General features: G+C 39.3%; 2 protein-coding genes across 2 annotated transcripts; both read left to right on the forward strand.

The window, feature by feature from the left end:
- The first annotated feature begins 2,665 nt into the window (after positions 1-2,665).
- Positions 2,666-8,191, forward strand: LOC128087753 (ovalbumin). The gene is made up of 7 exons (XM_052697630.1): positions 2,666-2,871; positions 3,124-3,174; positions 3,736-3,864; positions 4,264-4,381; positions 5,558-5,700; positions 6,033-6,188; positions 7,741-8,191. The coding sequence occupies exons 1-7, from the start codon at positions 2,704-2,706 to the stop codon at positions 8,134-8,136; spliced, it is 1,161 nt and encodes a 386-aa protein (XP_052553590.1). The 5' UTR covers positions 2,666-2,703; the 3' UTR covers positions 8,137-8,191.
- Positions 8,192-17,242: 9,051 nt separating this feature from the next.
- LOC128087746 (serpin B10-like) lies at positions 17,243-25,442 on the forward strand. Its single transcript, XM_052697617.1, has 8 exons — positions 17,243-17,553; positions 18,993-19,170; positions 20,301-20,414; positions 22,119-22,253; positions 22,664-22,781; positions 23,145-23,287; positions 23,824-23,979; positions 24,882-25,442. Exons 2-8 carry the CDS (start codon positions 19,003-19,005, stop codon positions 25,284-25,286), a joined length of 1,239 nt encoding a protein of 412 aa, XP_052553577.1. The 5' UTR covers positions 17,243-17,553; positions 18,993-19,002; the 3' UTR covers positions 25,287-25,442.
- Positions 25,443-25,490: the final 48 nt, after the last annotated feature.

The raw sequence follows: 25,490 nt of genomic DNA on the forward strand, positions 1-25,490 counted from the left end.
CTTTCTCCTTCAGCAGACTAATATATGTCTCATAGATAGAAATAACATTTACTGAGTAGCACATCAATCATCATAAAAAGTAGGCAAAACAGCAGAAGTGATTAAAAACAAAATGAAACAAAAAAATCAGCCGTGTTGTAGATATAGAGCAAAAAATATCATTTGCACTACCATCTCGTCTTGCTCAAGTCCTCAAACTCAGCAAGGAGAATGTAGATTTCTAGTATATTTATTTTCACAAAAGAAAGGAGAGAAACAAAAAGAAAATGGCACTGACCAAACTTCAACTAGTGGGATAGGAAAGTAATTCTTCTGCTTAACAGAGATTGCAGCAATCTCTTTGTATGTCCTGAAGAATTATGTTGTACTTTTTTCCCCTATTTTTAAATCAAACAGAGGTCAGAATGCTTTCTTTACTTTTTGTCAATTCTATTATTTCAATACAGAACAATAGCTTCTATAACTGAAATATATTTGCTATTGTATATTATGATTGTCCCTCGAACCATGAACACTCCTCCAGCTGAATTTCACAATTCCTCTGTCATCTGCCAGGCCATTAAGTTATTCATGGAAGATCTTTGAGGAACATTGCAAGTTTGTACCATAAACACATTTGGAATTATTATTTTGCTTTGTATGGAGCTGTTTTGCAGTTTCCTTAGAATAAAAGTTTGTTATAAAGCATTTATATCCCTCAAAAGATGTATTTAAATATTCCAACTATAGAAAGTTTGTATCTGCTCTTCACTCTCATCTCAACTGGTTTCTTCATGTGCATGTTTCTTTGTTTCCTCTATTTTGTAAAGAAAATAATAGGTCAAGTCTTGTTCTCACCTATCTCCTGTCTAGCATGGCTCAGATCCACGTTGTACAAACAACAAGAGTCAACTGAAACAGACTTCAAGTCTGTTTCAACAACCATAGTAATGAACAGACTAACTAATAATCGCTAATTATGTTTTCCATCTCTAAGGTTCCCACATTTTTCTGTTTAAGATCCTGTTACCTGGTTGTGACTGAAGCTCAGCGGAACATGAGCAGTATTTCCCAGTCTTCTCTCTCATCCAACAGTCCTGATGGATTAGCAGAACTGCCAGAAAACACTTTGTTACCCAGAATTAAAAACTAATATTTACTCTCCCTTCAATCCAAAATGGATGTTTGGAAAATAAAATCTGGCCCAATCCCATTAAATGATTTCTATGCATCAAAGGTCAAACTTCTGGAAGGAACCTGTGGGTGGGTCCCAATTCAGGCTATATATTCCCCAGGGCTCAGCCAGTCTCTGTACATACAGCTGGAAAGCTGTATTGCCTTTAGTGCTCAAGCTCAAAAGGTAAGCAACTCTCTAGAATTACCTTCTCTCTATACTAGTTCTTGCTTGTGCCTAAACTTAAAAAAAATGAACAAGTATTGTGTTATGTATTCTATCTTTAGGGGTGAAATACCTGCATGATACCGGCTATGAAAACTTCTCACCTGTGTATGCATCCTGCACTATTTTATTATGTATAAAAGCTGTGTGTTTGTTTTCAGGAGGCTTATTCTTTATGCTTAAAATGTTTTGAATTTCAGAACATCTTATCCTGTCATTCACTACCTGATATTCTTTGCGGTTTGCTTGATTAACCTCCAGTCCTACAGAGTGCACCAAGAGCAGAGAGGTTCTGAAAAACTTCTGGCTTTCACAGGTTATATAACACAAGAAAGCAACTAGATTCATGCTGATCCCAAAAAGCTGTGCTTTATATAAGCACACTGTTCAGTTCAGATCTTTATAACAGAAACAGACAGAACAAGTATAAAGCTTCTATTGGTCTATGTCATGAACAAGAATTCATTCAACAGCTCTGTTTTATAGTAGACATTGCTGTTTTATCATATCTCCATTTCTCTTCTGTCTGAATGTCATCCATAAAATTTAAATCCTCAGAAAGTTTATACTACAGTACACATACACATCTTTGAGAAAAGCAAGCCATACCTGAAAGTGCAATAGGGCAAAATATGAATTACACGCATGTCTTTTTCCTAGACTTCATGATCTCATACAAATTACATTCCTTATCTATTCTTCCATCATTAAAACAAAGGTAAAAATACTTTTGAAGATCTACTTTTGATAGTAAGTAGTATGCAATGAAGAAATATTTTTCTGTGCTTACTTATTTTTAGGAAATAAAATGAGAAATTCGACAAGGTTCTGCTTTCTTATATATCTGTCCAAACCCAGAGTAAGTCTACTGGAATTTGCTCTTTGAATTTCCAGCTTTGCAAGCCTACTGGATTGTATTTTCTTGTTTTGATCAGAGGTACTGAAATGTACCAATGAATTCTAGCTTTCACTGATTGAAAATATGCAGAGGAAACTGTTGTTTGGCTGCTTTTAAATGGTAAAGAGAAATCACACATAGACCTAAGGCTTCTGAGACAGTTTGCTACCCAAAAGGAACTGAATGCAAATGCATAAAGAAATAAATTCATGAATATGGTTTTGAGCACGGATGAGAGGTGGGTATAGCAACAGACACAATACCACAGAATACTTTAAAACTACTTGCTTACATTTAATTGCCTAAAACCTGCTCATATTTTACAGTTGTAATCTACTATAGAGTACCCTGCATGGCACTATGTACAGCATTCCATCCTTACATTTTCATTATTCTGCTCTTTGCTCTAGACAACTCAGAGTTCACCATGGGCTCCATCGGTGCAGTAAGCATGGAATTCTGTTTTGATGTATTCAAGGAACTCAAAGTCCACCATGCCAATGAGAACATCTTCTACTCCCCCTTCACCATCATTTCAGCTCTGGCCATGGTCTACCTAGGTGCAAAAGACAGCACCAGGACCCAGATAAATAAGGTGAGCCTATAGTTCAACGTTAAAACCTTTGTTCTCCTCAATGGAGCCATAGCACTTAATTATGCAATGATGTCCCTTGGAAACTGCATAGCTCAGAGGCTGACAAATCTGGAACCAGAGTTATCTAAAACTGTGGCCACCTCCAGCTCCCAGAGTGTTACACAAATGCACTAGCCAGAAATCTTGAAACTGGATTGCCTAACTTCTTTTTGTCATAACTGTTATTTCAGCTACTATTATTTTCAATTGCAGGTTGTTCGCTTTGATAAACTTCCAGGATTTGGAGACAGTATTGAAGCTCAGGTACAGAAATAATTTCACCTCCTTCCCCATGTCCCTTTCCTCTGGAAGCAAAATCCAGCAGATGAAGCAATCTTTTAGCAGTTCCAAGCCCTTTCTGATGAGCAGCTAGTGCTCTGCATTCAGCAGTTGGGAGAACACTTTGTACATAAGAACAGAGAAAGAAAGGAGGTAGCAGGGGATTCAGAACAAAAAGATGAAACTCAGGACAAAAATACTAGGTGAATGAGGAAACTTGTGGATATTTGTATGCTTAAGCAAGACAGGTAGATGATTCTGGATAAATGGTTCTGCTTGGAAAAGAAGGAAAGCCTGCCTGATCTGCTGGAGCTAGGTCATATCAGCAGGCAGTCAGGAGTTCCCTAGAGAAAAGTATGAGGGAATTACAGAAGAAAAATAGCACAAAATTGTATACATTAGAAAAGGACCACATGAGTATAGTTATTAGCAGTAAGACAGAAAGGACAAACAATATCTAACTACTTTACTCTATTCATACACTACGAAAAGCCTACTAAGTAATAAAACTAGAATAACATCATCTTTCTTTCTCTTTGTATTCAGTGTGGAACATCTGTAAATGTCCACTCTTCACTCAGAGACATACTCAACCAAATCACCAAACCAAATGATGTTTATTCATTCAGCCTTGCCAGTAGACTTTATGCTGAAGAGACATACCCAATCCTGCCGGTAAGTTGCTCTAAAATCTGATCTATTTCCACACCAAAGCTCTACCATTCTGTAATGCAAAAACAGGCAGAGGTTTATGTTCCACTAACAAAATTTCTTTTTTTGCTGTTTTTGCATATGGAAGAGAGGACAAAACTTTTCTCGAACACAGTCCTGAACCTCTACAGTTTTCAGATAATACATGGCTTGCTAAAAGAATGTCAGATCTTACAATAACGCAATACAGCTAAAGCATATTACACTACTTAATGCACTATGCGACATAGCGTATAGTAATGCAGTGTAAAATAGCATTTTACACTACTATATTATTTATATCTGTTAATTTCAGTCTTGCAATTCACATTTGCAAAATGCTTTGAAATTCATATCTGAAAGCTGAATACTCTTGCTTTACAGGAATACTTGCAATGTGTGAAGGAACTGTATAGCGGAGGCTTGGAATCTATCAACTTTCAAACAGCTGCAGATCAAGCCAGAGGGCTCATCAATTCCTGGGTAGAAAGTCAGACAAATGGTAAGGGCAAGCCACCATATTTTCCCTTCTGTCACCATATTTGGCCAGCCTAGAAGAGCACTTAATTCACAGGAGGAAAATATAAAATCTCTCCTTTTCTTGCTGCTCTTGGATAACAGATCACTTCCCAGATATAGAACTATCAATCAACTTCTTTTTTTTTTTCCTTCAGACAATCTCCCTTTAAGATGACTATTTGCAAGAGATTTGCAGGAATGTAATACTTCCAGTCCTGCTGAAAAGGATAGCATTAGAACATGCTTTGTACATAGTGACAATTGGTTAATTCTAATACTGAGAACCTGGATATACAGCTCAGACAGTGTGCTTTGTGTTCAGGCTTCACAGAGTTGTTGTGTGTCTGTTAAGCAGGGCATACAGTTATTAGGCACTTGAAAAATCTTAATGGATAAAGGGCAGTGGAAAGCCAGAGTTAAGGAATTGTAAAACTACAGTTTTGATTTTTGCCCTAATGCCTCTCTGAGTGGTTCCTCCATTTTTCTACTTCCTTCCTCATCTCCTCACAACATTCCTTTCCTTCATGCTTGAAACACAGATGAAAGACTAAATTCTAACTGAGATGAAAACATCCACAACCACACAACCTCTCGTGTGGAGTCACGTTCTGAAGGCAAAAACAAGGCCATGTAACTTATGTATGTAAGCTACGTGCAAGCTATGTGTTTGACAGGACTATGTGAGGAGCATACTACATGCATGAGGACTGCAGAATGAACAGGAGCAAAGTTTTGGAAGAAAACAGAGTAAAATTCTGTTTCTCTCTTTTGTTACATTTTTTACATAGACCTCAAATTTCCACTTTGGTTAGAAGTAAGTCATATTTATGTTTCTTGGTACTGTTTTGGTTGGAGACCACTCTGGGATAAGAGAGATTCTGGTGGTTCTTCCCCTTATCACAAAATATACAGGTTTAGTCTTTCTGTAACACATAATCTCTTTGTCCTTTATCTTTTGTTGTGATTCCTTATAGAGAGAGAAACAAGAGTTATTGACAATAGAAGCAAGAAAATCAGTATTAGAAGAACAAGATTATAGTTGCAAAAACAAACCAGTGTCCTTGCCCCTACATCCTCTTCTCCATAACTTGTACACTCTCTATCTACCTTTTGCTTGCCAATGTGATATACAACTCTCTTTTTCTATTCATTTTTAAAGGAATGATCAAAAATGTCCTTCAGCCAAGCTCTGTGGATTCTCAAACTGCAATGGTCCTGGTTAATGCCATTGTCTTCAAAGGACTGTGGGAGAAAGCATTTAAGGATGAAGACACGCAAGCAGTACCTTTCAGAGTGACTGAGGTATATGGGCATACCTTAAAGATGTAATCTAGAATTCATGAAGAGTGTAGACCTGTTGTTACATAAACACTACATTAGCGTATCTGCTCATTTGTCTGCATCTCTTTCAGACACTATGTTAAAACCAGGGAGTTTTCTTTATTTCTCTCTTCACGCTATTGCTGACATTGCAAAGCTCCTGAGAAATAACTTGAGATTCCCACTTTTCCTAAGAAAGCCTTCCTGAATGAGAGCCATCAGTCATCTTAACCATAACTAGACATTTCTGCAATCTAAGAACAATCTTTGTTAAAACTATATTCTCTCTTTTTTCTTTTTTTTTTGTTCTACAGCAAGAAAGCAAACCTGTGCAGATGATGCACCAGATTGGTTTATTTAAAGTGGCATCAATGGCTTCTGAGAAAATGAAGATCCTGGAGCTTCCTTTTGCCAGTGGAACAATGAGCATGTGGGTGCTGTTGCCTGATGAAGTCTCAGGCCTTGAGCAGGTATGGCCCTAGAAGTTGGCTTCAGAAAATTAAAAACACACTGAAATTTAGTTGTTGCAAAGCTCTTTTCAACACAGTTATTATAAAACATTTAACCAGCACAAATTTCATTGTGATTCAATATGTGATTGTTGCATAGAAGTGTAGAGTTGTCCCAGTGGGTCCTGCAATAGCCTATGCTGAGCATGGCTTGCTTAAGGAACTGCTTTGAGGGTGAAATGTTTGACACAGTAGACAAGATGATTCTCACCTAAGCAGCTGTTACTGCAGAGGCTTGAACTCTAAAGGTCTTATGTCTCCATTCCTGTGCTCTGAGGAGCATCTTGGAGAGTTCATATTAGGTTTACTGGTTCTAATAATTGTCTCATTTGGTGGTGCTCAATGTGCTTCCTTCATGCCTTCATAAATTAACTAAAAACTGGATGTGGTTAAAGCCATTTCAGAAATAACATGTACATAATGTACAGCTGTTGATATGAACAGAACACAGGCATAGCATATTGTAATTAGGACTGTAGTTATTCTGAATAGGAAATGCAATGTAATAAATGAGAATTCACTGAAATGTTTGATCTAAATTATAAAGATGAAGAAGCATTTCATCACAGCTAAATTTCCATCACATCCTGACAGACAGGCATTTGAAAGATTATGTACGGCTCTAGGAAAAAAAGTATTTAGGAAAACTAGTACATTTTGATTAGAAAGTCTGAAAAGGAGGAGCTTGATCAAGGAGAATCAGTATGTTTGAGGAAAAAAAAGTTTGGATAAAGGTGGTAAGAGAGAATATATTGAGATGGTGTTTCTACAAACTGCCATGGCCAGATTTGTGTAAGAGACATTCAGTAAATTAGCAAGGAAAGAAATATTAGCACGTACAAAGAAACATTAGTAATACCAAAAGAAACCAATTATTCCAGATGCCAATGCCGTGATAGGGTTAAGAGATTCCCACCCCTCTAGTGGTCACCAGTGCAACCAGTCACTTTGCTAATTTACATCTTCTTTGTTTTAAGTGGCAGATATAGCTTTGAACTGGTACAGTGTAAGTAAGATGGAAGCATACTTGCCAGCTAAAAATCTAATTTTTAAAAACTCAAATTCTCTTAAAATATCAGTTCCCAGTATAGTAACAGCTGATAGTTAAAGTATCAGTAATTAGCTACCATTAACAACTGGCTCCTGAGAGATCTTAAATGTAGAGACAGCTTTAAACTCACAGCACAGAGTGATTTTTAGAATATATTTCCCCAAGCAAAGAATATAAACAGGAAGGAGCTTTAAGGGATTAGCCATCTCATTATTATTATTATTTAAAGAAATGGCAGTAAGCCTATAAAAGGAAAAGAAAATAAGACTGAGCAGAGAAGAAAGAGTTATGGTATGCTTTTCTCTTCTAGCAAAATTGATCTGTATACGCCTAGGAAAAAGCAATGACAAGAGTAATCAGTTTAAAAGATGTACACAAGAAAACATACGATAGTAACTAGTACTGCATTGCCATGAAGGAAGTTGTCGCCATCCCATAGATCTCATTCTCATTTCCTTGCAGCTCGAGACTACAATCAGCTTTGAAAAAATGACTGAATGGTTCAGTTCTAATGTTATGGAAGAGAGGAAGATCAAAGTGTACTTGCCTCGCATGAAGATTGAGGAAAAATATAACCTCACATCTGTCTTAATGGCTATGGGAATGACCGACCTGTTCAGCTCTTCAGCCAATCTGTCCGGCATCTCCTCAGCAGGGAGCCTGAAGATATCTCAAGCTGTCCATGCAGCATACGCAGAAATCTATGAAGCAGGCAGAGAGGTGGTAGGCTCAGCAGAGGCTGGAGTGGATGCTGCAAGCGTCTCTGAAGAATTTAGGGTTGACCATCCATTCCTCTACTGTATCAAGTACAACCCAACCAACACCATCCTCTTCTTTGGCAGATGTATTTCCCCTTAAAAGGAAGAAAGTTGAAAGAGCCTGTTCCTTTCAGCAAGACCCAGAGCACTGTAGTATCAGGGGTCAAAACAGAAGCATGTTCTTTGTTACATCCAGACTTTATAAAAGTTAGGGCTTTTTCTAGAAAAAAAAAAAAAATCAGAAAGAAGTTACACTATAAGAACAGGTGCACTTCACCTTTTCTTTACGCAAAGAGTAATACTGTTAACTCATGGATGAAGGGCTAAGGGAATGAAAATTAGACTTACAGTACTGAGTCATCACACTGAAAAATGCAACCTGATACATCAGCAGAAGGCTTATGGGGAAAAAATGCAGCCTTCCAATTAAGCCAGGTATCTGTATGACCAAGCTCCTCCACAATTAGTCACTCAAAATCTCTCAGACTAAACTGTCAACTGTCACCAACCATTCCTATGCTGACAAGGCAATTGCTTTTTCTCTGTGTTCCTGATACTACAAGGCTCTTCCTCACTTCCTAAAGATGCATTATAAAAATCTTATAATTCACATTTCTCCCTAAACTTTGGCTCAATCATTATGACCAAATATGGTATGTTACTATTCAAATTGTTTTCCTTGTATTCATATGTAATGGGTCTTGCGAATGTTCTCTTTTGTTCCTTTAATCATAATAAAAACATGTTTAAGCAAACACATTTCACTTGTAGTATTTTAAGTACAGCAAGGTTGTGCAGCGGGGAAAGAATGTCATGCAGAGGAATAAGCATGGACACACAGGCTAGCAGCAACTGCAGAACAAGTACTAATGGGTGAGAAGTTCAACAAGAGTCCCCCACAGCAACTTAATCTAATAATCTAGTGGTCTATGTCAGCTGAAAGAGCATAGCGAGGGAAGAAATTGGTTCTCCTTTCTAAGCACCACCTGGTACATCTGAACCAGTGCATCCAATTTGCTGCTTCCCTGGTCCCGGCTGGGGTGATGGGACAGATTTTGGCTTCGACTGAGATACCCAGAGGTCTGTCTCAGCTCACACTTCCTCAAGAACAGCTCACTGCCGACAGAAGAAAATTTAAAACTTATGGCTAGTGGTGACAGCAGTCAGTTGTCCCATCTGTGATCCACCAGGGCTGGCATGCTGGAATGAAGAGGCTTTGGTGGCACGTAACTGCTAGTCAGCACCACTGACATGGGCAGGGGAAGAAATGAGTGTAGTGTAAATCGCTGTCTCAAAGCCGCTTCTCCTCTGTGCCTGTACCATGTTAAGGCTCTTCTACAGAAGCTGGGTTTGTTCAAGAAAGCTTCTGTTTCTCCCACCTGCTGCTTGTACCTTCACAGGGACAGAGTGAGAAGGGTCCAGCCATGGCTGGAAGGGGCTGACTTTCAAATTTTCCTGGTTTCCTTTTTGCTGCTGCAGCTGCAGAAGAAAGGGTTCGGAAGCCAAGATTAAGATGAGATGAGGATGCCTAACCCATATTGGAACACTTGCACTGACACCTCAGGCTAATGGGATGGGACAACAGCTGGACTGTGGCTCACCCACAAGCTACAGAGCCTGATCTGTATTACCAGATTAGGAAGAGCAGAAGAACACGTATTAATAACAAGAGGTTTTCTGTGCTTCTCTACCAAAAGGTGCAGCCCATGAAGAGCCCACAGTGCAGCAGTGGATGAGGCCTGAAGGAGGCTGCAGCACATGCAGAGTCCTTGCAGGAGCAGCACACAGTGAAGCAGGAGGGCTGGGGGAACTGCCACCCCTGGGAACCTTTGTGAAACAGTGCATCCTGAATGGTGGACTCTGTGGAAAAGGAAAAGAAAGAAAACAGACCCGTGATGAACTGTCACACAAACTGCAGAGTGACAGAGGAGGGCTTGGGGCAGTGCGCTTACTGCAAGGAGTGGTGCTCCTTCCTCACAGCAGCGCAAACAGCTTGGCACCACTGCTGGGTGGTCTGTGGTGATGTTTTTTTCCAGTTTCACCACATTGCATTTTGCTTGTTCTACTTGTTTTAGCTCTCCCCCTCCACAAGATAACACATACCTTGGCAGTAGCTAGGGTCATAACTTACAGTTAGCAAACAGGATCTTGCAAAAGAAGGAAGATAACATGACACCACCTTCTCTGGTGTATAAATAGTTCAAATACTTTCCTTCACTTTCTTGTAAATTAGTCAATAGCTGGTCAGGAGATAACAAACAGGGAAACTTATTACAAGAGAGATAATGATGTTTAATATTGTCTCAGACCTTCTGTTGGTCTGAGCATGGAAATGGAGTACTCAAAATCCTCAGGACATTTACTTTTCACCTGATTTATTCCCAAACTGAACTATTTCTAGGCCATTGGAGTTCTTATCAATTAAATTATACTTATCCCCACAGAAAAGATGCCAAAAAAAGTGTATCTGTTTGTGTATGTGTAGATGGATTCAGTTCTGACACCTGATTTCTGCTGCACTCTGCCTCTACAGCAACACGCAAATATTCTAGTCTCCAGGAACCACTTCCTTAAGCAACTGTACTGTGTGTCCATTCCTCATACATAAATGAGAAAAGAGCATGAATTCTCAGCCCCATATTTTCAAAGTCTCAAAACTTTGGAACTGTTTTGGGATGTGGCAAACCACACATCCACCAAGGAATGGAAACCAGAGTCCTCTGATCTCAAACACATAAATATTCATCTAGCAGTCAAAACAGTCAATAGCCTTCCATATCTGAGGAGCTGCAGAGCTTCTCTAATAACCAGCACAGGGACAGCAGGCCTGGAGGTAGCCCCAGGGCCAGTGACACATATCTGACCTCCATCACCCAGCAATGTTGCCATCCCCACAGAAGTGAAGTAATCAGCACTGCACCTATGGCTCTCTGCTATCTCATGCCTTTTTATCTTCAGCATCACTTTCAGCACAATTAAAAGAGAAGGCTCAGACTCACAGCTTTAGAACTCATCGTAAGAGGCTTTGATTGCTCTGCCACCACACCCCATATAGACCCGTAGTATATCACGTATGCAAAGAAGCACAGTGGATTAGTGAATTGCACAGAGACAAAACCACACCTATTTGTCTGCCTACTGTCTTACACCAGCAGGAAGGTAATTCATGTAATGAATTTCTATAAAGATGAGAGAATACGGCCCTTGGGTCCTACAGCTTGTTCTAGTCCTAGTTCTTCAAATAGATAAGAATGTAAGTAAAACTACTCACTTGAGCAAACGCAGCGATTTGCAGGAATTGATATTCTGAAGTTCAGGTCATTAGAGTGATTTGGCTGGAAAGGGCATCTGAAAATCACCTGGTCCAGCACCTTGTTCAAAGCAGAGCTACCTTCACAGCCATATCAAATAGCTCAGGACCTTGCCTAGTCAAGTGCTGCCTATTTGTATGGTTGGAGAACCCACAGCCTGCTGATTAATTTGATTTTAAACATAAATTCAAATGTCACTGGTGTAGCAGTAGTGAAAGCCATTCAACTGGCTTTACTTTCTCTTACCAAATGAGAATTAGCTGCAGGTGAGAATAAGCCCTGCCAGTTCTTTGTTTTGTCTCCCACAACCCACAAAGCTCTCATTGTCTGTCCTCACTTTTAATACTTTTGAACCAACATCTACAGATTATCTCTGTAAATCCCAAGCAGTGCCTAGTCACTGTGTGAACAACAAATTCCTACATTTAACAATATTTTAGAGCAACGGCCAGATAATATGTAGCTGCACACTGCACATTTTTATACCCAATAGCATAATTTATACTTCGGCTCCATGTTGCTGCCATGTGGATAACAGTGTGCAATCATTTGTACCTGGCCTCCTTTCCTAACTAGTATATTCTTAAATGTCGCAAGATAAAGACTCTAATTTCATATAGTCTAACCGCCTTGTGACATGAGCAAACACAATTTCATGGCACTCCTAAGGAAAAAAGGATCCCAAACCAATTTTGAGCTTTTACATATTTTTTCAACCCACAGAGCTACTTTTGTTAAATGTTAGCAATAGCAACCCACGGTCTGAAATCAATGCAATGAACTTCTACCGTGGGTACCATACTGACAACAGGAATGGTGCAAGTCCTCACACTGGAAGGCTGACTCCTTAGTCACATAGGTAAAATTTAGAAATTGTGCTCTGATAAGAGGTCAGTATAGGAGAGGGAAAATAATGAGGTGCCAGATGAACGCACCTTCCTGTAAGGAAGGCAGAGAGATGGGAATTAAAGATGGACAAGGGATGCTGTGGAGGTACCATTAACTTTCACAGGGCTGTAAGAGCAGCTCTCTTCCTTACTGATTCTCTGCTGCCTCATTTCTTGTGGGCACAGTTTGTTACTCTCCAGTAACGCCCCTTCTCCAAGCTGTTACCTATTCCCATCCTCATCATGTCCTCCTTTTTGCTCCCTGTCCTTCAGCAGTCTACCTGCTTCTTAAGGCAGTGAAGTTAGAAGAGCAGAGCTGGGGTCAAGCTCTGTCTCTACGAGGGTAAATGCCAGGGAGATAAAGGTTTAGAGTGGGAGGACAGCCTTTTTCCTGTGTTGCTCAACTACTTAGTCCAAGCTGCATTTCAGCTTCGTCTGCAGAAGATGGGGGATAGAGGGTGATCAATGTCATTGCTCCAGCCACAAAGCAAGGGCTCTGTCTCTCCTTACATGCAATCTGCTAGCTTTCCTTAGTCAAATGTTTCCCTCTGTGCTGCAGAGTCCACGTTAAAGAGGCCTTGTCTACAGCTAGGTCTATGTTCCCAGAGAAACAATTAGCAACTGCAAAATCAGGAGGTACTAAGAAAGCCTCTGAAGGCTTTCCAGATCCAGGGGTCTGGAAAATGAAGGGGGATTGACAAGAAGAAAGAAGAGTCTAGAGCAGTTTAAGGGAGCAATGCCACTAGTTTTAAGCAACACATCTGGTGTTTAGCTTTAATCTTTGAAAGAGAAAGAAGTCTGAAGGTGCACCAGCCTAAAATAAAGCCTTAAAAGTCTGCACATAGCTGAATCCCAACTGGAAAGAACAGCTTCAAAGAGCTTGGAAGTGCTGAGATGAAGAAGAGCATGTGATCATTAGAAGATTTCAAAAGAAGGTCCTCAGCACAAAATCCAGAAAGTTCACCTTTCTGTGGGACAAAAGATGCATCCCTCACAAAGGCTGGAGGAACAAAATCTTTGTATCTCATTTTGCCTGAGAGCAGAAGGGAATACAAGATCATCTTGTTTCACTTGGTGTACACCACATCATTAATTTCTATTTGGTCACTGCTATGCAGAACTTGCTAACTTGAATTGTGTAAAAAGCACACCTGGTCTCAAGAGACTGAGATGCTTAATGCAACAGGTAGAGTGTAAGACACGGAAGGATGAAAAAAATCTTGCAATGATGAAGGCATGATAAGAGATGTTCAAATGATACTAACAAATGACACTCTATCTTGTCCAAGATTTTTGTCAATATGAAGGGAAAATTCTATTCCAAGCTCCCTTTAAAGGGTTACTGTGTTCCAGGACAAAGACTTGCTGCATGCACAGGTGCCCTTACATAGCTCAGATCAGTCCCATCCTACAATGTGTGAAAATAGAGATACGAATAAGGGGCCAAGCAGATGTGTAAATAGCAAAGATTGCCAGTATGTGTTCACAAATGAGTTTTTGAACATTTCACTGCTGAAACTTCTGAAAATATCAACTGCCTTATGAAACTCTGGTTATTCCACCACACAGGAGTATTTGTGGTCAAGCTGCATGAAGAAATAGCAAGTGTTTAAACTAATTTCCCAAAAGAGAGCCTTTCCTCTACATGCTGCTCTTGCACATCCATGCGTGACTCCTGCTCAGGAGCAGGAATTGGTTTTCTGATTCAGCAGTTGTGTAGCTGATGTAGTTACACCCTTTGAGAGATTTCTTCAGAAAAATGACATGCTTAGGCTAAAGTGCATGCAATCCACACATACACCATTACTCGCAACGGAGTACTGCGCAGCATGAAATTCAAGCTATTCTTCATATTTTTGGTTTTAACTGCTACCTTGGTTACTTAAAAAATGCCCAACATCTGATTCATTCAAAGGAAAACTGCACACCGGTAGATGTGAGAACAGCATGCATGTTAATTTCCATATAAACTTATCTCTTTTCAGATATCGAGATCATTGCTTCCCCAGAAGTGTTGCACTGGTCATCAGAACAGAATATCTCAGGAGAAACACTGCCTTTACTAATTACAGCATCTAAGCTAAAGCACACAGTGGTTATAGTACAGTATGACAAATTATGCCAGTGCTCAATTCATGTGCCAAATCTCACCACGCCTTTGCTTTCGGCAGGTGTGGAGCAAAATGCCTCAGTAATATTTAGACAGGAACACCACCACACCTCTTAACAGCTCACAAAGTCTAAATGCTATTGGAGTATGTCAGCAAAGATTGCTTGGCAAGGGAAGGCTTGCGAATGTACATGTAATACGTACACATTAGATATCTATCTACACTGTTTCAAAATAAAGACGCATGTGTTCTCACTCAAAGCTTTGAAGGGAAATAAGCTACTCAAAGAAGTAAATTCTTTTGAACTTTAAAAGCTATTTGAAACTTCACGATGATACAAATTTATCCCAGATAAAAATCTCTTGGGACATAAATCAAAATCTGTTACAATTGTTCCAGCAGAGACCCATACACCATCGTACACTTTAATTTACAAGGTCAGGACAAGCTCTTGCTGCATTCTGTGACAAAAGGGTTCCTTCTCACACCAAAGTCCATGTACTCACTCCAAGCACATGATCACTGATCACCATTACCACCACCTCAGTCTCTGTGCTCCTATTCCCTGTACTGTTCTGGCCCTTGAGAATTACAGGACTGTTATGAAACTAAATGTTAAGCTGCCCTCCCACAGGATTCCAGTATTCTCAGGTTTCAAAACCCTTGTCTTCCCCACCCCTCTTATCTCCTGAAGTCCTTATAATGGTTTGGGACATTTAAAATCCTTTCATGTTTAAAACTTACTGCCCTGTTCTGGCTGAGCCAAAAACATGCGTAGAAAGCTGTTTGCTGAATACCTACAGCACAGGTTGGCAGCATTCCTACACAAAAACCATACATGGCATGTTGTATTCTAAAATACTATGTGAGAGCAGAAGCTATGAAATCTTTCTCTCAAAACCCCTAAGTACTTTTAGATCACTTCACAAACGATCTATGTGGACGTCAAGTATTTAGCCTATTCCTGATCCCAGGTACCAACAAACAGCAACATACTGTGTAAGAAAGTTGTATTGGCTTGTGCTAAGTTGCAAGGAAACTGAAGGAAAACAAAATGTGCTTATATAGCTGAGATCTGGCCGGGGTGCCTGATGTGCTGCCAATATTTGTCCTGCCGAAATGGAAATATGAATGACCACAGTGAATGAGCCACAGGCTTACTTCCCACAGGAAGGATACTACCAATACAAACGTAAGTCTTTGAGCATGTTGGAGTGTTGACTTAGTATAGAGTGGGAGTGAGGGAACCACCGCTCCTGAGTCAGCCTCAGCACCGCCCATTGAACTCTGTATCTTCTAGTGCTGGTAACTTCACAGGATGCTGGAAAATGTTATCATCATCACACTGATTTACTGTATATATCTCCCTTTTAGGCGAGAACAATTTTAGCTACTCTGTATGTTTTTTTTTTTCCCCACTAGTAACCAGCCATGCTATTCAAAAGGCATTTTTAAAAGGCAACTTTAAGACCTTGTACAAACACCATCCTCTCATTCATTCAAATCCCACATTTGTGCATATATGGAACAGCTCAGTCACTTCTTGTAACAGAGTAAGCACTATGACTAGTTAGCAAATTAAATTCATCCCTGCTTTAAAAACAGAAAATCCAAGTCGCTGCTCCAAGGGATGAAGTTTATTTAGTGAATCTATCATTTGTTCTACAACACAGTTAAATTTGCAAAGATGACTCAAATCATTTAAAGCTTTGGAAATCATTTAAGGCCAATGTAAACAGATTACAACTTTCCCAGGCGCAATGGAAGCAATTAATTCTGCAATGAACACCTCTCCTACACTACTGTGCTCTCTGGAAAACTTAACAGATGCATCTAATTATAACCCACACTGAAACATGGTGTTTCTGTGTAGCTACAATTTCAAAACAGCCGGAAGGCAGGGAAGAGCCATCCTGTTAAAGCTATGAGGCTGTTTCCCTATAGGAAAGCATCTTTAGCAAAGCTCTGAGTTCCCAAGTCACATTGATGCAGAAAGTTCACCACTGGCAAGGTGCCCTTTGCGTGAGCAACCTCTTCTGCCATATAAAACATTTGGCAGATAATCCCATAGCTCAGTCCTTAACACAAGAGACTGTGCCAGCCACTCCTCTACAGAATAAGCCCACGTGCAGATTCATAGACCTCAGGGCAGAGGAAAGGTTTCAGAAAGCAGTTTGCACTGAGAAGATAGACCTTGGGGTGAGTCTTTCTCAATATTGAGGAGGAATCCCTCAAAGACAAGCAGCTCTTATCCAGGTGTTCAAGGTGATATTTTCAACAGAGCAAGGAGGTAAAGAATGAAATAAGGGGCAGAGTTACATAGGATTTTTCAGTCAGAGGTGAGAGCTGAGATGGACAGGACAATGGAGGTAAGGACAGTGTGACTGTGAGGAGAATTAGCAACGGAAATGCTTCAGTAGCCAAGGCAAGAAGAAAAAGAGTATTCAATAGAATATCAGTTTCTGGAGAAAGTAAAGAACACATCTCTGAAATGCTACAAAGGGCAAACAGTTGCTTTCAACTTAGAATAGGGAAACTGAGGCAGCAGAAAAAAAAACAAACAAGTCTAATCTGAAACCCACATCAGGTTCTAGTGTTGCTGCAGCGATAAGAAAAGTGTCTGATAAGTGTTTCTCAACCTTTGTTATCTCACAATGAAAATGCTTCCCTGCTTATACAGTTTTAGAATCCTCCAAGATTAACAAAATCCACTTTACTAAAATAGAAGCCCACCAGAAATGACCAACTTTTTATCAGCAGGAAACAGACAATACAAAAACTCACAAATATGATGTCACTGTCCTTTCTCTGTTCTTCGGAAACTGTTTCTATTAGAGGAATCATAAGTAGGTCAGCTACTGCATTTTTTTGGCCTCCAAATTGCAAAAGAAATGTTGTTTCAAGCAGTGATAGTTCAAGTTGTTACTAGCCTGTTGCCACAAAAACATTTATAGAAATATTTCTGCAGTCAGTTTTGTAAGGTTCTTGTATGGTATTACCCTCACCGTCACTTCACATCCTACTCTGAGATGATTCAGTTCTTCCATAGGGATGTGGCCTTTAGGGCAAAATAAATTGCAAAGTCATGAGTCATAAGAACCTTTGAAGAACAGGTCAGGCAGACTATAAATTCAGCCTACCCACCATCTGAACTGCAGAAACCTTGGACAGACCCAGAGCAGCAGTCTTCCTCCCTGCACAAAATAAGGTACTGTAATTATTTCTAGAGATTGTTTATTTCATGTACTCTTGGGTGATGTTAACAAATGCATAGAAAAAAAGGCAGAAGAAATCTGAATAGAAAAGAACAAATACTTGAGGAAGAATTTTACTAAGATGGCACAGGTAAGGTCTAGAAGAAGCAAGTCTGAGAAATATGCAGCAAGAGCAACTTATTCTATGTAATTCTCACTGGCAGACATGTATATCATAGCAGAATAAGAACCACTGTGTTTGCTTAACTTAGATCATTTGTTCCTGTGCTCTTCAGTTCTCATGTACATCAAGACACAGTCAGTACATCTTTATGGCCATTCTGTATAAACCAGAATAGCTCTTATTACATACCTAAGGCTCTCAGCTTCAACTGCAATGCAAAGAACAAAGAACAGCATTTGTGTTCTACTGAGTAAGGAAATTTTGTTTTGCAGAACTGGGAAGCTAGCACCCTAAGACAGAGTTTCAGGAAATTTTTGAAAGTTAAAAATGGAATTCAGGATATTTCTTACCACACAGTAGTTAGAGACTGCTTGCCTAGTGCTTCAATATTTTCTTGTATCCTAAAGGAATAGAGTATTTGTTCACTACATGAGCACCAAAAGGCTCTTGCACCAGTAGTCATAAGAAACAATCTCTCAGCGTCTTCTAGCCCATGTACCAGTGAGTAACATTATCATATGTCACTCGAAGATACTGTAAAGAACAGTGCAATAAATGTCCTGATGAACAAATACAAAATGGAATAGGAGGCTGCTTTTTCTGCATCATTTGAGTTTGATTAGTGTCGTTGGTGAAATGGGCTATGCTACACTTAATATGACCTTTTAGTAGCTAATACTCCTCATTTTTCATAGAGACACCTCTCTTCTTTTTTTTCTTTCTCTCTTTCTTTCTGTAAGATCCTTACCATATCATGATATTGCTTACATAGAATTCACCATATAGTTAAAAATTGCATGCTTTTTCTTTTAGTACAACACTGTAATCACGTTATGTTGATGAATTTTCATTTGTTCCTCTTGGCTGTCCCTTGCACGGATACCTGTCTTTCCAAGTGAACTTCTGCTGATCCAAGGAGAGTTCACTCATACACTACAAACAACACACATAGTTGGCAGAAATGAATACCGTACCAGTGCTGACAGGTCAGAATGCTTTCATTCAGTTTCCTGAAGTCAGAGGAGAGCTGAGGAAAATACTGGCACAGTCTAGATTTTGCCTTTGGACATACACTGCCATGTGACTCTCAGTCATTCAAAGGATCACTGTGCTGCACTGTCAATCTTCCACAGTCAGTAAGTGTTGAAAATACTTCTAGAAAGCCTACAAATCATAAAAGAAACTTCAAATACTGAAAGGAAGCCTGCAGACATATGGTAAACACAACTAATTCTTAGCTAATAACATCTTTCGTCCCTTTCTGTGCAGGTTCAGAACAATGGAAGCTTTAAATAAAGCAAACACAAGCTTTGCTCTTGACTTATTCAAACATGAGTGTCAGGAAGATGACAATGAGAACATCTTGTTCTCCCCTTTCAGTATTTCATCTGCCCTCGCTACTGTCTATTTGGGAGCCAGAGGCAACACTGCAGATCAGATGGCAAAGGTGAGTCTGAGAAGAGTTGATCTCTTAGGGTAACATTCTCTCTGAAAGAAATTGACCATGATGCATCAACGGAAAACCATATACAGGTCAAAAGACATAGCCTCCACTAGCTTCTGCAAACACCAAATGGGAGCAGTGGCACTAGTCACTGCAGACACTCTCTCCTTTTAAATCTCACTGGAAGAAAGAAGGGTTCTTTATCCCAAAGCTCAATAATTGAGCACTCACCAGTGAGAGAGAAACTTGGATTCTCCACCTGCCTTGCCCCAGAAAATTCTCATTTTCTGTCTCATCTCTTTGGAAATGGCCCTATGCAGAAAGACCCTTTGCTATATCTCTAGTCAGTTTCGGGCTTTGCTAACATAAATCTACAAACTCACGAGGTCAGAGAAGAAAAAGGGCGATAATACAACCCCTTCTTTTGAGTATGTATTTTACAGGAAAAATGACCTACTGAAGTTCCTAAACTCTATTAGTGCAAAGTTCACAGCTTCAACAGGCAACACTGAGAACAGTCCCAATGCAAACATGGTTACCTAGCCTGTACTGCAGGAGAACTGGTGAACTGGCATCTGCTAAGGCAGGAAGCTGCACCGCCTGCTAAAGCAGCAATCCAACTATTGAGCTACAGGACAAATGAGGACCAGCAGGGTCACAAAGAAAGGAGAGATCTTCTGTCAGGAAGAAGGGAAAACAAAACAAAACAAAAGGCTTCTGAAAAAATGTTCCAAGGTTAGATGTACAGTTTTGTAGCCTGGGTAAGGTGCACATGCCCAGAGGAAGGCATGTAGGGTATGAATCTGCTCCCAGTGTTTTCTGACACGTAGTGGGCTCTCCGTTCACACCTATGCTTCGGTAGTTTCCACCTGGAAATAACTGGCCCTTCCCAGGTATAATCCTGTGAGTACAAGGGCCAACTTGAAGCAGGCAAATTCCTCTAGAAATACCAGATAAATGAGAGTTCTGCTTGCAACCCTCATCTAAGTATGCTCAAGACATCTTGTACACAGGGGTTCAAAAGTAAAATCTGGTGTTGTCTTTTCATCACCAGACCTATGACATCACTGAAAGTTTTCACTGAAACAGCAAATTTTCTGTTACTGCATTGATTACTGCAATTTCCACTATAGGTACTCTACTTCAATGAAGCTGAAGGAGCCAGAAACGTCACCACAACTATAAGAATGCAAGTCTATTCCAGAACAGACGAGCGCCTATCAAATCGCCGTGCCTGTTTCCAGAAGGTAGATCACCAAGTCCAATGATCACGTAATGGTCATGGTAACACATTCCCTCGCTTTTATTTTGTCTCTCTGCTTGCCTTCCTTAAATGCAGTATACACAACTATTTGGTATAGCATCCTGTGATACCTTCATCTTATGCAATATTTGAGACATGTTTCCCATTTTTAGGTAGAATTGCAAAATTTAACCTCAAATTTGTGAAATTTGAAATGTAATGATGGGGCTATTCTCTATCAATGATCTTTATCTTTTCCCTTCAGCTTTGAGGAGAGGTTTCTTTCTCTCTTTTTTTTCTCTTTCTTCTTTCTTTTTTTTCCTCTTTCCTTCATTCTTCCTTCTCTTTTTCTCTTTCAATCTTTCCTTCATTCTTTTCTTCTTTCTTTCTTTCCTTTTAACTATCACTGTTCAATAGCTAGTTATTTAGCAACATGTTCTTTGAACAGGCATGGTCCCTATCTCAGAACAAATCAAAACAATACTACTCTCCCACACATTTGATTGCAGCATCAACACAACAGCAACAAATAAAACAACTACAGAAGTATCTTTTACAGGCTACCTGTGCTTGATATATTTCAGAAATTAGTTTCTATTTCATTCGTAAGTTTAGTAAATAACCTGGCATGTTGGAACTTCCTAAGGCAGACTTTGCAATAAATCTTAAAGAAATGGAAACTATCGTATTCCTGAGATATTTCTTTGACAGACTGGCAGGCATCTTTTTTCAAAATAGACTTCATTTAAGTGAGCAGAAAATTTGGAAATCACACTCTGAGTGAGTAAAGCCATTTTTGCTCACTGACAATGCAGCCACTGTGGTAAAAAGTTCCTCTCCCTACTCTTTCCCATCAGTCTTTTTTCTTTCTGTGGGTAAATCATTTCCCTGAAGTCCATCCACAAAACCCCTGTGGCAGCAAGTTCTGATAAATGGGAACTTGGGTCTACAGCCACGGTGGGAAGAGTAATTTTGGGGACTACATCAACAACCCATTTACACTGCATGAACAGGAGATGGATTGTTTCTCATGAGTAATGCTTGTCTGAACTGTAAGAACTATGGAGCACGTTAGGCAGTGAAAAGAAACTGTTCTAACAGCTTAGAAATTTAGATGGCTGTTCATGCCTCTGATTCTCTTGTAGTAACAAGGTGAATACAACACAGGTCCAGTTTTTTAGTTCAATAATTCACAGCTTCATTTCCTCAAGCTGGTTTGACAGTTTGAGTCTGCATTCGTTTAATCCTGTTACTTAAATATGAAGAATTTATTGCAATTACTGCAACAAAAAGCATCTGCAAAATATGACTATTTAGAGGAAGGTTAAAAAAGTTAGGGGAAAACTTACCACATAATTAACTTTTATAAATCTTACCAGGAGTCACACAGCCAAGTCTTCATATATAGTTTAGCAATTACATTCTGTCTCTCTCTTTGATGTACTTGCTTTTGCAACCTCCATTTAGAATCCCTCAAACATTCTACACAGTTTAAGCTCTTACTACTTGCACTCCAGGGCTCTTACAGAGTCTATAGCATTGTGAAACTTTTAGTAAACTCACGTCAATCTTTTTATATCTGAGTTATTACACATCTTGCACTGCAGTACAGTCAACACCACCTGAATAGCAATAGTTTACATAGAGCTGCACGAGGAACGAATTTAGAAATTTTGAAATGCATAACCCTTATTTCCTTGTCTCCAAGACAGAAATAGGCAAATCAGGTAATATCCATGCTGGGTTTAAAGCACTCAACTTGGAAATCAACCAACCCACTAAAAATTACCTGCTCAGAAGTGTCAACCAGTTATATGGAGAAAAGTCGCTGCCTTTCAGTAAGGTACGTAGGCCATTTATTCATGTTATACTGCGTCAAAGTATAAAGTCAAACTTTATGATCTACCTATGACAACAAACAATAATAATTTATACACCTTCAAATATTTTCATTACATCTGCAAATTGTGTTATTATCTCTCACACGCATACTTCCTGTGAGGTTCTTCTTCAGAATTTAGATATCATGATTTTACTTTTCTAGGAGGTGTATTTAATTTGTGTGATTCACAGTTGTGGCTAGGCAAAAACATTTAAATTATGCATTTCCAAATTAAAAAAGTACTGTGTTCTTCTGACAAAATGCTGTAGCCTATATAATTTTTATTCGTTCTCTCCACTTGGCTATAGTTATTTATTGGCATTTACGTGGCAGGCAACAAACATAAGACAGATGTCTCTCTTCCACTGCAGGAATACTTACAGTTAGCCAAGAAATACTACAGTGCAGAACCACAATCAGTTGACTTTGTGGGAGCAGCAAATGAAATCAGAAGAGAGATCAATTCCAGGGTTGAACACCAGACTGAAGGTAAGCTCAACCATCTCCTCTCCCAGTTCTGAAGGAAGCAATTTTAGTCATGAAAAAATTCTCTGTGCCCAAAGGGCCTAAGGCAGGTAAACAATTTAACTCAGAAAGGGAAATCAGAACAATTTTGCTGAAGTAATCATCTGCTGGAAAGCCCTTAGTAAAATTATCTTTCTCCATTTGAATGGGAAAGGAATGTGGTTTTCTCTATAAAAACAATGTTGTCGTGTATTTGTGAATAATCTCAAGCTAGAAGCATGCCAATTCAACACTTCCAATTTCCTTATTTCTTCATTAACTATGCCAACATTTACTCTGAAACAGTAAAGGTGCACAAATATGTAAATGTTCTTTGGTTTTCTGTAGGTAAAATAAAAAGTCTGCTGCCTCCTGGATCCATAGATTCACTCACCAGGCTAGTCCTGGTAAATGCACTGTACTTCAAAGGAAACTGGGCAACAAAGTTTGACGCTGAAGAAACCAGGCAAAGGCCTTTCAGAATAAATACGGTATGGTAACATACTGCCTTATATACCAGACTGCAGGTTGAAAAAACAGTGAAAAAGATGGAGGAGATAAATTCCTGCCATTCTTTAAATCCACACTGCACTAAAATTAGAATATTTAAAACATATGTTATATCCATAACACATCCATAGCACATCTTCAGTACAAAGATTGCACACACATGCTAGCACCCAAGGCACAAATAAAATTAACATAAGCCAGCTTGAAACAAACTTCCACACACCTCTTAAAGCAGGAAAACATAGATGTATATAAAACTGTATGAACGAGTTCTATATATTTTCATTTTTAACCATACAATGAATCAGAGTGGAACAGAGCTTCCAGTAAATATGTGTCATCCTAGCTGGCTAAGATAGCCTTTTTAGCCTCCAAGTGCATTCCCAGAAGAGAGGGGCCCTCTGTAGATCCTACAGCTTCTCTAAGAGCCACAGGGATGTACCTCCCCCACGCTATTCAATGTAGTCTTTTACTTTTCTGGGTATAAATAGCAAGCTTTTCATTTGATTTGTTGCAGCATACAACTAAACCAGTGCCAATGATGCACCTGGCTGATAAATTTAATTGGACCTACGTAGAATCAGTCCAGACTGATGTTCTTGAACTTCCATATGTCAATAACGACCTCAGTATGTTCATCCTGCTGCCACGGGATATCACTGGCCTACAAAAGGTAAAGGGTAACTGTAAGCTCAAATTGTGTGAGAAACAAGAATGTTTTCATGCATATCCATGGTAAAACATTAGGTTACAGCCTTATTTCTAGGAAGGAAGGTTTCCTTGAAGAAGGCTCAAGGAAAAACAAACCTCAAACTTGCTCAAATGTTATGAAATTGAACCTCTTGAATGTTTTGTTTAGTTTTCTTTTTAGCTCCTGGCAGGTGGCACTTCTGTGCTTTCTAATGTTGATCAGTGCTGGAAATAAGTAGCCCAAACCCAACAAGACTGGCTCTAACTCTAGCTGAAGAACAATGAGGACAGAAAGACAGTTCTGCTGACTGTCTGTACTGACTCAGATGGATATTATTACAATTAAAAAGAAAAGCACAACCTAGACACCCTGCATTACTTTCTATGATGTTCAGAGCTAATATACATGCACACTGCCACCTTCTGTAAACACACTGAACCTGACTTCAGATAGTAAACTATTGTGAAATTCTCATTTATATTAGTGGGTGCTTTGTAGAAAAAAAAGTTATTTTCACTAAATTCTAAGACATACAGAAAACAGAAATGTGAGCACCAAGTCAAATAGACTGCTGTTACTTGACGGTGATGTTGTTTTACAAATATTTAACCCCTCTACATTTCCTGATGATTACTGAGAACAGTTCAAATGCTGCACTGGCATACAGTAGAGCAAAATATTCCTTCCTAGTAGGAAATATTTCAGAGTTGGCAATTCACTAATGGTTTTTGTACTTGAAAAGTACCATTTTTCTCTACAAAAAAAGGTACAAAATTTTCGTAGCTTGAAAAGTTCTTAAATAAAAATACAGAAGAAATAACCCTTAGGGATCAGTTTTTTGAACACTGTGTAACTTTTCTGGTTCTCTTTTCAATTAACTGCAGCTAATAAATGAATTGACTTTTGAAAAATTGTCTGCATGGACCAGCCCAGAATTAATGGAGAAAATGAAAATGGAAGTGTATCTGCCCAAGTTCACAATAGAAGAGAAATATGACCTGAAATCTACTTTGAGAAAGATGGGGATAGAAGACGCTTTCACAGAAGGTCAAGCTGATTTCAGGGGAATGTCAGAGAATGCTGACCTGTTTCTGTCACAAGTTTTTCACAAATGTTATGTGGAAGTCAATGAAGAAGGCACAGAGGCAGCAGCTGCCAGTTCAGCATCTCTAGCATCACGAAGCCTTGGTGCTGCAGTTTTTTTTGTAGCAGATCACCCTTTTCTCTTCATTATTAGACACAACAAGACCAAGTGCATCCTTTTCTTTGGAAGGTTCTGCTCCCCCTAGAAAATCAACTGTTAATAAACAAGCCCTTACAACAACGATGTACACATGTATGCCACGAAGAGCACCTCAACAGACTGTGAACTTTACCATAATTTTCCTGTACTATTGACAATCTCTGCTAGAAGAGAGCTCATATTAAAAATAACAAGAATTCAAGCCTCTGATTCATTTTCCTTTATAAACATATTATACAGCACTACAAAA

The sequence above is a fragment of the Tympanuchus pallidicinctus genome, unplaced genomic scaffold (assembly GCF_026119805.1).
Source record: "Tympanuchus pallidicinctus isolate F22 unplaced genomic scaffold, pur_lepc_1.0 scaffold31, whole genome shotgun sequence".
In the NCBI taxonomy this organism is placed as follows: Eukaryota; Metazoa; Chordata; class Aves; order Galliformes; family Phasianidae; genus Tympanuchus; species Tympanuchus pallidicinctus.